Source organism: Halichoeres trimaculatus, unplaced genomic scaffold (genome assembly GCF_033239565.1).
Source record: "Halichoeres trimaculatus isolate MK-OKI-2021-1 unplaced genomic scaffold, fHalTri1.1 fHalTri1_scaffold_12, whole genome shotgun sequence".
NCBI classification, from domain to species: Eukaryota; Metazoa; Chordata; class Actinopteri; order Labriformes; family Labridae; genus Halichoeres; species Halichoeres trimaculatus.
Window position 1 is genome coordinate 28,419,953 of NW_027437190.1, and position 12,178 is coordinate 28,432,130.

Below are 12,178 nucleotides of genomic sequence, written 5' to 3' on the forward strand. Positions count from 1 at the left end.
GAAAATCAGAGATTTCAGCCGCAGTCACCTCAGATTTAACCATTACTCCAGTGAGAAGTACGCTCTGCTGAACGAGTGCATGAGTGTTATCTAGGTAAATGACCTGATTATCTACATATTTCACACACACAGTGGAGAAAAACGCTGGCTAACCACAGCTGGTCCAACTGGTCTGACCAGAGGAGGGAAAAAGGGGAGGAGGAGAAGGAGGAGGTGAAGGAGGCAGTGCTATGTAACAATTAAAAAAAAGCACAAGATATGAGAGGAGGGATACAGAGGAGGGATACAGAGGAGGAGAAACAGGGACTGCAGACGGACCAGAACTCATGCAGTGAGGTCTGAGTTCTGCTTTTCAGTAATGAAGTTGAGTGATGTGCAAGGTTTTATTGCACTGACGCACAAAAGGATTATTTTACTGGTCAGATCATCGTTGACGACGTGATCCGTCATTCATCTACCTCCACAGGTCAGTGAGTCTACAAATCCTGTTCAATTATTTACTTCTTCTGAGTTTTTCTGCTGCTCTAAGTTTGCAAACTCTTACAGAAGAAAGAGTCAAACTTTTACAAATTAAAATGCATTTTTTCATAATTTCACTAAAAAACAGCCGCTCTTACGTAGGCTGTTTGCTTCTTACAGGTTAAAATGAGTTACTGACTGACTGTAACATGGATGTTCATAGGGGAATGTTTGCTGTGACATTTCAGAAACAATGAGGCCCTGTCACATGCCGCTGTCACCCTGTGCTTCAGTTTTCCTTGGCAGGTTCTAGAAACCTAAATATTTCCGCTAACTCAAACCTTTCCGCAGCAAATCCAGCTCTACATGAATACAGCAAGGCCTCAGCTAGACAATAAGACAGCACGCATAGCTAATGAACGGGAAACTGTCAACAGATGCTATCGTCATACAGCAGAGATGTAAGATAACAGTGGTTGTTTTAACATTGTGAAACAGCCATGGCAGCTGTGTAGGTAAATTTCCTACTGCCTGTTTCCTGCTCTGCTAGTTTTAGAGACTGTCCCCTCAGTTTGTTCAAGTTTCTGGAAAACTTTCAGCCATGCATTTAAATAGTCAACAACAACATGCATCTTTACTGTGAAGTTCATTATCTGAATTTTGTGCTGAATATGAATAGATTTACAGCCACATGTCCAAAAATGAACTCATCCAAAGTTTTATTTTCCTCAGCTCCTGTCAGGAATCCTTGAGATCCATCGTCACACCTCCATCATGAGCGATGACAGGCACAGGCCCGAAAGGAGCCGCAGCCACGGCCAAGCACCCAGACAGGCCCAAAACGTCAAACCCAAACCCAACCAGAGTGAGAGGATCAGCAAAGAGGACTACTGGAGGAAGGAGAAGCCCGTCAGAGTGAGGAGGTCCAGGAGCACTGACTCTGAGAGGGCAGAAAGAGGCAGGAGGAGAGAACGCGACAGGCACCAAGGGGAGAGGAGGCAGAGAGGGAGGAGTGAGGAGGCCCGACAAAGAGACAGAAAAGAGGGGGAGAGTGACAGAAGAAAGGTGAAGCCCCCTCAGGATGACGTGGAGGACACCGAGTGTGCTGTGTGTTTCTGCACGTACGATAACGTCTTCAAGACCCCAAAGCTGCTGGCGTGCGGGCACACCTTCTGCCTGGAGTGCCTGGCTCGCATCAACGTCACCTCGCCCGAGCTTAAGACCCTCTCCTGCCCCGTTTGTCGAGAGGTCACCGAGCTCCCCCACGGCCAGGACCTGCCTCGCCTGGGAAACAACCAGGACATCATCGGCAAACTGCCGCCAGACATGCAGAGGGCGTTATCCATCAGATTCAAGCGCAGTAAGGGGAAACTCCTGCTGAAGAACCCTCCCAGCAGCCCCACCAAGCCTAGCATCCTCAGCCTGCCCAAGAAGAGCCATGACGGTCAGGTGACAGCGGGTGGGGAGCTCAACTTGAATGCGATGGAGCAGGGGATAGTCCCAACCACTGTGGTGGATGTAGGCAGGCCTCCAAACAGGGTCAGAGGTCGCCTGCGCAGGTTGTTCCGCTCAGACCAGTGCTACTACGCCGTAGTGGCGTCCATCATCACCATCACTGTGGCGCTCATGCTGGTGGGGATCCTGGCCTTTGTGATCATACCTAACGTGATCATTCACCGAAGGCCCGGGGCCCACGCAGGGAACCATACAGTAACTCAAGGCGTGTTCAATCCAGGAGACCGACCCTGAATGCAACACGAGCAGAGAAATGGGACATTGAAGCAGACGGGGAGATTATGAACGTGATGTTTTGATTCTCGGTCATCCTTGATGAGTAATGGTGAAGTGAAAACAAAGCACTGAGACGCATTTAAACTGGAATGAAATGAAGGAAAACAAGGACAACAACATTTTTTCAAGCTAAGGTCACACAAACTCAGAGCGGCACATGAAGGAACGAGAGCATGTTTGTGATTACTGTGAAAAGCAAAAACAACACATCTGTAAATAAACTCAGAAATAGGCTGTACATTTGAAGATGCACTAACTCTGTGAAATAAAGACTGGAGTAAATGGGCTGATTTTATGTTAAAGGATTAACTCTTGTACATATACAGAGATGATTTATATGTCTCCTTTTTTCTCAAATAAAGCGCTTTTTGTACACTTGAAGCTCTGTATAAATCTAATCTGGGTTTTTAAAAATATATTCTTTAAAACATGACAATGACCCGCTTCTCTTCTTTCTGCCCTTGTCCTTCCAACCTGTTTACACTACATTGCAAACTTCCTGCACATTTTTCCCAACGTGTGTCCTCTACTGAGTCAGAAACTTTCATGTCTTCTCCAGACACCTGATACCCTCTAGTGGTGTAAACAGACCGGTTACTTGGGGCTTGTGTGCTGGATGTTTCTTAATGCAGTTAAACCTGTTGGACAGCATTAGTGTGTTCATGGCTTCACTGCTTTTTTTTTCCCAGCTGATAAGAGTTCAGCTCTGAGCTCTGACAATGAGACGAGAGATCTGATTGTTCCTCACTGGACGGCACGAGGGACAAGGTGCTGAGATTTATAGTCCAGCATTCTTGTCGTCTTTCAGTTTGTGGGCTCACTCGATTGCTGCTTCTGAAATTAAACTGCAGGACAAATGTTTCAGAGTACATGTAAGGATAAAATATGTCTTGAAAGTGTTTGATATAACTTTTTACTTTGACCTTCACAACATTCAAAGGCGCGTTTCTTCCTTTGAATTTTAAGACATTTACCTGAAAGTTGGAAATAAATCATTGTTCTGCATCTTTTTAACCATTTCTATTTTTACCTGGCTATGTCCTTTATTTTTTTATTACCCTACCTTAGTCGATCACATGTTTTTATTCATCAGAGCACTTTGTAAAACATTTTTAAGGGTGCAATATAAATCAAGTTAATAATAATAATAATAATAATAATTCTTCTTCTTCTTATTATTATTATCATTATTATTGTTATTATAACACCAAGGAGGTTATGTTTTGGGAGAGTTTGTCTGTTTGTCTGTGAACAACATAACTCAAAAAGTAATAAACAGATCTTGGTGAAACTTTCAGGAAATGTTCAAAATGGGATAAGAAAGAAGTGATTAAATTTTGGAGGTGATCCAGATCACCGTCTGGATCCAGGACTTTTTTAAAGGATCCTTTATCATTGTGGGATAGGGCCGTTTTCACCATATGTGTATATAACTCCACCATAAATAGTCAGATTGCTTTGCAAAACAATACAAGACAAGATCGTAATTTCTGACAGATGTAAAAGTATGATCCAGATCCTGACAATATTCTAGATACTAAGATCCAGAATATGAAATATGTACTAGGTCATCATGATTTTCAACACTGTCAGGTAACAAATTATCATACAAACCTGCAACTAACACCAAATTGTAGCAGACAGTCTGCTGAAAGGGAGTATAACATTAAAGTAGGACTAAAGTGTTGGAGACAATCACAGTATGCTTGGTGGAGGTCTGTGCTCTCTGAGTGCTTTTCTAGTTGCTTTGTCTGTCCTCCAATTAAGCTTTTAAAGCCTCTTATATGGTCATAAAAGAAAAGCCTGTTCCATGTGAAAATGTTCTGTCATGGTAACAAAAGGCCAGTATCAAGCCACCATATCAGGGTCTGCTATAGCATTTTTCATGTCCCCAAAGTTTACCCCACAACCACAGAGGCCACAAGTCACAGCTTGAAAAACTCCTCACTGTAGCTTTAAAAAGGGGGGCTTATATGTGACACCTAGACACACTTGGCTGATGATACTTCTTTATTTTAATGGAGGACTTTGACTTTCCCCCCTGTTGCTTAAAGACACACCCTCCTGAGCCCCCTTCCTGGACCATCGAGGCAAATATGGTCAGTTGGACCAGAGCAGTCAGGAGCCCCCCTCCTCTAATCCACTTCTCCCGCAGACAAACTTTATGCGCTATGTGACCGCTTGGGCAGAAGTGGAACATTAAAAAAGCTGAGAGGAGAAGAACTGGGACGCTATTCTGCTGTGGATATATTCGGCCGCTATGGCTTCCACCCCTTCTGCGTCTGCCTTGTCTGCTGTTCTCCGGTGTCGCGGGAATATCTGGGCCAGGAATCCGCCGACCAAGCGGCCTGCAGCCTCGGCGTACAGCCTCGGACTGGCCGGCGGCGTGGTGCGCGACTCTCCTGCTGCAGAGTCAACGTGGGACGCGTTTCTCCGTGGAGAGCGTGTTTTTGTGGGAAGGAGACTGGCCGTGGCATATGAGTGTCCCCGGCTTGGTGGTAAAGTGCGGAGGGGGAAAGATCCAGAGGACATATGCCATCCAAGACTTTCACAATCATCAGGGCGCGCGCGCTCAGCTGTGCCTGGTGTCCAACACGCGCCGGTGCGTCAGCTGACACGCGCACTGTCACTCAGCCTGCCCGGAATAGATAAATACTCTAAGATTATTCAGTCGATAAAGTATGAAACTAATGCTGCACACTTCTGTAAGACAGTCTTTGCTGGAGAAGGCACTGAAGTACCAGCTGGAGTTTTCAAAGTGTCCATTTTATCTCCGTGTGTGATGGAAAACACAGGACAGATACCGTCTTTCATGTCAGCTGGCTGGGCAACACTGAAGAGCACGTGCTTGTCTCTGACTGCTATGGTGTCAGAGTTCATGTCTACAAAACTGGTTTGTTGGTCAAGCAGCAACCATGAGGATGCTCCTCAGCTTCTCCTGAACCAACAGGAGGATCAAATCATCAGAAACAAAGACCCACAAGTGAGTGTCAAAAGACAACTCATCTTTACAATGAGAGCACAACATTTGTGGTAATGTCCAGTCACTTTATGGTTATTCTATGAATTCTCTTTCAGGCAAATGGACAGACCCCCAGCCCCACCGAGAGAGGCTCAGCACAGAGGATCACAGAGGACAGACCTGACTGAGAGTCCAAGGCCTCAGCTATCAAAACACACACTGTGTTCTAGCCTTATTTATTGACTTTTGCAAAAAAACACACATGCAACATTTGGACTTCACCCCGCCCCTGCTGTAAAACAAGAACAACAAGTGGTTGTTTCTCTGCATTTTCTGTTCCAGGAAAGTTTGCAATACTGTCAGAATAAAAACACTCAGACCTTAAATCCTCCAGGCCTCCTGCTGGATCAAATAATTACAGAGCAGTTTCATTTCTGGGCTCAATTTGAGTGTTTGGCACAACACACAGGAGTACTTTGGATTACATCTCAAAACTGAAAAAAGTGAAGAAACAAAATTACATAAAAACTCTTTAAATAAGTCTCAATGATAAGGCTATACTCGAAATGTTTTCCTTTTTGTTGCCTCCTCTGCTCTGAAAATGTAGAACTCTGCACCCTGACATATGCAAAAACCTATAAAAGTCGGTATGTGTTGTATAACTGCTTTAACTGTTTGATAACACCCAGAGTTTCAAGATTTTCCATCAAGTATAAAAGTCATGACCAGAACTGAAATTAGATGAAACTGTTCAAATACAAAAGTTGGGATGTTACAGCTCAAAATGTTCTGTTTTGCATTCAAAAACTTGGATAGATCAGGTTGTAACCTGTTTCCAGTAATATATTTATTGCAAAGTTGAAGTCCCTTTAAAGAATAAGATTTATCATTACATACTGTACATTTGCAGAATATGCAATTTCTACTGGCTGTAACAGGAGCTCATCCTTACAACAACTACAACTATTACACATGCATGCATCAGTTACAATAATCTACTGTTTAAACTTGTCCCACTGGAGCATTTTTGCATTAAAAGTCTGTGAAACTTTTTCTTATGAACTCTGACTTCACTTTAGGTTCTGAAACCATGATTTGAAACTGGGAGTATCCTTTACAGTTCGCTGACAATGACAGCAGAAGCACCTGGTGAACTTCATATTCATACACTCACTCTCACACTGATGCCTTTAGGAGAAAGATTAGTTATTCTTGCACACATAATACAGTTTGGCATGAATACTAAATGAAAGAAAAAAAATCATGCTATTTATTGCTTTATATTCCACAGAGCAGGCAGGGTTGAATACACTCTGATTTTAATCTGCTGCACTGTTTCTCTTTTTTTTAGGTGTCTAATGTTCATTCAATGAGCAAAAAGAATTTGCCTTTATTTCCTTAACCAATGCAAATTAGGCCATTCTCGGAGCATGTTTCCGAAACCAGGTCTCTGTTATTTCCCGTTTTAGCTTCCCTGTCTTTCATCACCTTGGTTCAAAGCCATCACATTAGAGAGCAGATATTAAATTTATGATAAATCTTTACAAAGATATTGCATGTGCTAATTAGCTCCACTGGGATATCTTAGATGCAGAACCCCCTGCCAGCTTAACTTTATTTAAACTAGTTTTGACATTTTAGAACAACACTAAGACCTTATAACAGCTTGATTGACAATGTACAGACTGAAGTATGAAATCCTTTCAATGACAACAGACAAGAAACAACCGTTACTTTATTCAACAAAAATTAAAAGGTGTTAGAAGACATAAGCCAATACAGAGCAGAAAAATAAAGGATATGAGATAAACATCTTTTTCTTACCATCTGTAACACACTGAAATCTCTTTAAATGGACTTTGTTTCAAAGATAATTGCAAAGATCCTCGTGAAAAATGATGAAAATTAATGTCAACTGATCATAAGATATTATTATCTAGTTTTATCACCAAAGAGATTGCTAAATTGTGTGGGCTGTCTTTCATGACACACATAACAAGATTTTCAGCTCATAGGAAAGGAAATGTTTTGAAATTGTTCAAACAAGAACTGAAAGCCCAGGAAGCCTCTGCAAATGTTTGCTCACTTGTCCTAATCTAGTTGATCTGATAAACAGCTGTTAGAATCAGAATGAAAAGGACCACTCAAACAGTCACAAATGATAAAGTATTTATTAATTATTTCACAATTTTTAATGTAAAGTGTTTTTTTTTTACCATGTGGTGCAGAAAAAAAAATCAAAAATTTCATTTTTAGCACATGTTTCAGTTTTTCAAAAATGTACCTAATTTTTGTTCAATTTCTTTTTTAATTTAAATTAGGACAATATTTATATTTCAAGGCAATTTTCTCATTATTCATTTTTTAATTTGTCATGTTTCTCTATTTTTCATAATGAGGCAACTTTCCTAATTTCTAATTATTATAATTTATAATTAAAGAAGGATTTTTTTAGAAAATACAAATTTTTAATTGGGGTTGTTTCCCCTTTTTTGTTAATAAGAAAAGTTTCCCTTTTGTGATTTTTTTTTTTTCATTGAGGCACATTCGCCCTTATTCTTTTTTATTGTTTTGTAATACTGAGGCACATTTGCACCAGGTAAAGAAAAACAGGGAAACTTGCCTGTGAAAAAAATAAGTAAATACATAAATACTTAAATAAATAAATAAATAAATAAATAAATAAATAAATAAATAAAGGGATTCTTGCCTTATTATTATTATTTTTTACTAAGATAATAATGACAAACTTGTCTCATTGTTATTATTATTTCAATTCAGTCATTTACTTATATTTTTTTAGCTGCAGTAGAATTTTGGGACACTTTTAAAAACTTTTTTAAAAAATCTTTTAATTGAGGAAAAAAACCCTTTTTTTTCCTTTTTTTTTTTTTTTTGCTTTTCTTCTTCTATTTTTTTTTTTCTTCTTTTTTTTTTTTTACCTGGCATAAAAAGGCCTCCATATTCTTCTGCTCAGTCGTCGGTGTGTTGTGTAATTTCTCAAGGTGACAGCTAGGGCGGGACTTCCTGTGCCTGCGCGCTACCCAGGAAGTCGTCGTGTTACTTTTTCCTCCTCCTCTCCAGTCTTGCGAGAAACCAGACAAACTAGAAGGCTTAAGTTGCATTTCTAGTCCGGAAACTAACAGGGGAACAGTTTGACGTCGGATGTATCCGGCTTCGCTGCTTCTGTCGTTAAACTTTAACGGTTGTCATCGAAGAAACGGCGGAATAATGTCCACGAGACGGAGAAGTCCTCACACTGTCAGGGTAAGAGCTAATTTCGACACGCTCCTCCTCAAGCTACAGTATTTACAGTCTGTGAAGTCAAACCTGATTGCCAAGAAGCTTATCTATGTTAAAATTCAGTTAATGTGATTTTATTACAGCATATATGAGACATAGTTAAGCTTATTTGGCGAGGCAGCCACAGGTGATAAGAAAAAATCGATCGGCACAGTTGGGTGAATCATCACTACAGTTCACATAAGGCAGCTTCCCATCAAACAGATGTCAACGAAAATCTGCCTCGATTTCCTGTTTTCGCTTATTCCCCTTTTCTCTTTTCATATTCTATCAAACATATCTAATTTCCTGTTATTTCAGTCTTCTCAGTACATTGTGTTCTCATATTTTCAGATGTCAGACGGCAGTGAAAGTTGAGGATCTACCAGAATCCCATCTTTGCTCCAAGATGCATTGTGTCCCACGTCATGATCTAACCTCCTCTGCCTTCAGCGACACTGAATCGTGTCCTTTAAACTTGAATAACTGCACAACAGTAAGGTGCGGCCCAACATCTCTCAACATGTACTTGTGATGATCCACAGGCTGCCCTTCCCATATCCCGTTCCTATTGTCTGTGAAAAAGACACCTCTTTCTATTCAGATCCTGTCCCCCTGATCCAACCTTCTTCCCTTTAAGTTTCTGGGCCATGCTCCGCAAGAGAGGGTCTGTCATTCTTTGTGGTACCTTCCTGTTTATTACCTGGAATGCCATACTCGTGCTCCTGCTGTGGGGCAGACCCCCGACTGGGCAGCCAGATGAGTCTGGCCGAGATCAGAGAGAGGTGGCTGAAAGGCCAACCAGTGACCTGGTGGGAGATGTGCTCCGAATGGCAGACACATTTGAGGCTGAGCTTGAAAGGCAGAAAAACATCCTGCTAGAGATCCAGAGTCACCAGTCACTGTGGGATTTGTCCAACAAAGACAGACCAAAAGTTGTCCTCCCCATTCAGCCTGTCATTCCTATCCTGGTTATTGCCTGTAACAGGGTCACTGTGAGGCGCTGCTTGGACAAACTCCTGGAGTACCGTCCCTCAGCAGAGCTTTACCCAATCATTGTCAGTCAGGACTGTGGACACGCGGAGACTACAGAAGTGATTCGATCGTATGGAAATAAAGTAACTCATCTGAAACAGCCGGACCTGTCGGACATCCCTGTGCAACCAGGGCACAAGAAGTTTCAGGGTTACTACAAAATTTCCAGGCATTACCGCTGGGCTCTTAACCAGGTGTTCAAAACCCTCTCCCATTCCTCTGTTGTGATTGTAGAGGATGATCTGGAGGTAAACATTTCTTTCATAAGCACTATTTAAAGCCTTTGGGTTACTGTTTTTATAACATAGAATTTCAGGCTTATGTAAATGTTTAAATGTTCATTTCTATAAGTGTAAGAATAACAAACCATTCAGAGGCCCTATGGATGTTAGTTTAACATTCCTTAACCTGTATTTGAATTTTTAATTTCCCACTCTAGGTGGCGCCAGATTTCTTTGAGTACTTCAGAGCCCTACTGCCACTGCTGCAATCCGACCCCAGCCTGTGGTGTATATCAGCCTGGAATGACAATGGCAGAGAAGGCTACGTGGACCCAGGCAAGGCAAGCCTGCTTTACAGGACAGACTTCTTTCCTGGTCTGGGGTGGATGGTCCTCAAGGATGTGTGGGAGGAGCTGGAGCCTAAGTGGCCCGCTTCATTCTGGGATGATTGGATGCGTCAGCCTGAGCAGCGCCGCGACCGTGCCTGTATACGTCCAGAGATTTCAAGAACCCTGACATTTGGCCGGCAAGGCGTTAGTCTGGGTCAGTTTTATGACAAGTACCTGCGTTACATTAAACTTAATAATGAATTTGTGCCTTTCACCAAGATGGACCTGAGTCACTTGAAGGAGGAGACGTACAAAGAAATTTTTGAAAAGGAAGTTTACAGTGCTCCTGTGGTTACATATGAAGATGTGAAGCAGGGCCAGCTGAAAGGACAAGGGCCCTACCGTCTTCAATACTCGAGTAAAGAGAGTTTCAAAATGCTGGCCAAAAACTTAGGAATTATGGATGACTTGAAGTCTGGAGTGCCTAGGGGGGGATACAGGGGGGTTGTCAGTTTCATGTCAAGAGGTCGAAGAATCTACTTGGCCCCTCCCCCAGGATGGACCAAGTATGATACTACCTGGAGCTGATTATCCAGAATAAAGCCAATGTGTAGTTGTCTTTTTATAATAATCGATTTGGGAAAGCATTCCAGACCAAAGACTGATGTCCTTAACTTTATCTTGATTTGAACAGTATGTTCTCTCATTAATTGTTCTTGGTAATACAGAATGGATTGTCCCTCTGTATGGTGTTGGGGCTATTGCCAATGCCGCTCAGGTCTTTTTTCATGATTCAAAAACCTTTTTTACAATGTAGGATACTGCCTGAATGGTTTGTGTGACAAACTGCTGTTATTCAACAAAGATCTATTTTTTATAATATGCTAATTGTGCACATGATGTTCATCTCTGCATTCAATGCAATGACTGATTTTCCGCTGTTGTTTAAATTATTTTAAATCTCTGGTAGCCTGTGTGAAACTGTTTGTGTCCTTAACACATATGAAAACAATCTGTGGTATGGTTGCTCATGGCAGTGGTGACTGGTTATAAGTGCAGTATAATCATTTGATTATTGGTGTTTATGTCTACTATGAGAATCAGTTCTTCCTGCTTACATTATGTCAACTAGTTTTGTCCAATGATTCTTTAATGGCAGTACTGCTAGCTGGTTATTTACCATGCAAGCTGTAAAATTTGTGTGTTTGTATATTTTTGGAATAAAAAGACAATACACAAGTTTTCTTCATACCAAGGTTTTTTTTTTCTTTTGAGCGAAATGAGGTTAAAACTAATTATGCCAGTCCCAACAAGTTACATTTTTCATCTGTGTAGTTGTATAAAATTGGACAAAAGTGTGTAAACAAAATTGATTAATCAGGTGAGTTTTATTCAGATAAGTTTTTGAAGCTTTGCATAATAGCAGTTGTGTAGAACAGAGAGATGATCTTTGTTTAAAATGATGTGTCACTCGGTCATTTGGTCATTTTATTAATGGAATATGTGTTTACAAAAACTAAGCACTAAGTAATTTGAATAATTGCAAATTCAGAATGATACAGCTGAAATCATATTAAACAAAATAAACAGTGAGAATAGGCAGGGCTTTTCTTTATATTGAACTCCTGTGCTTTATTCAGAAGTTCCTTTGCATTTTTATTTTAATTGCTGAAAATATGAACTCGCATAAAACAAGACAAATAAGGAGAAATTAAAGGAAGTAAAATTAAATTTAGATTTGAGGTTATGAAAACATATACCACTGGGGACAGTAACCATAAAAATCAATTATTTCATTTATGTATACATGTACATGTATAAATACTCACAAACATACATAGGCAACGTATGAAGGTTAAACCCCCCAGACTTGGACTTGAATACAATAAAAGGAGAAGAAAATGACAAATTTAATTCTGTATTATGTTAACCTATTAAGTCAGAACAACAATTATCAAAGAGATGTGTGTTTTTTTAAGACTAAACACATTATTTCAGAAACCATATATGAGGAAAATTATTTAAGCCATATAGACGACGATTAAGAGTCTGTGTTTTCCATAATAAAGTCGTGCATTTATTCCTTGCAATAACGAGCA

General features: G+C 40.7%; 3 protein-coding genes across 3 annotated transcripts; all 3 read left to right on the forward strand.

Moving 5' to 3' along the window:
• Positions 1-302: 302 nt before the first annotated feature.
• Positions 303-2,618, forward strand: rnf183 (ring finger protein 183). Its single transcript, XM_074684109.1, has 2 exons — positions 303-466; positions 1,192-2,618. The coding sequence occupies exon 2, from the start codon at positions 1,234-1,236 to the stop codon at positions 2,206-2,208; it is 975 nt and encodes a 324-aa protein (XP_074540210.1). The 5' UTR covers positions 303-466; positions 1,192-1,233; the 3' UTR covers positions 2,209-2,618.
• A 1,697-nt stretch (positions 2,619-4,315) lies between these two features.
• On the forward strand, positions 4,316-6,399 carry LOC141801071 (uncharacterized). The gene is made up of 2 exons (XM_074683969.1): positions 4,316-5,233; positions 5,329-6,399. Exons 1-2 carry the CDS (start codon positions 4,511-4,513, stop codon positions 5,398-5,400), a joined length of 795 nt encoding a protein of 264 aa, XP_074540070.1. The 5' UTR covers positions 4,316-4,510; the 3' UTR covers positions 5,401-6,399.
• A 1,815-nt stretch (positions 6,400-8,214) lies between these two features.
• mgat1a (alpha-1,3-mannosyl-glycoprotein 2-beta-N-acetylglucosaminyltransferase a) lies at positions 8,215-11,254 on the forward strand. The gene is made up of 3 exons (XM_074682653.1): positions 8,215-8,479; positions 8,849-9,777; positions 9,969-11,254. The coding sequence occupies exons 2-3, from the start codon at positions 9,145-9,147 to the stop codon at positions 10,665-10,667; spliced, it is 1,332 nt and encodes a 443-aa protein (XP_074538754.1). The 5' UTR covers positions 8,215-8,479; positions 8,849-9,144; the 3' UTR covers positions 10,668-11,254.
• Positions 11,255-12,178: the final 924 nt, after the last annotated feature.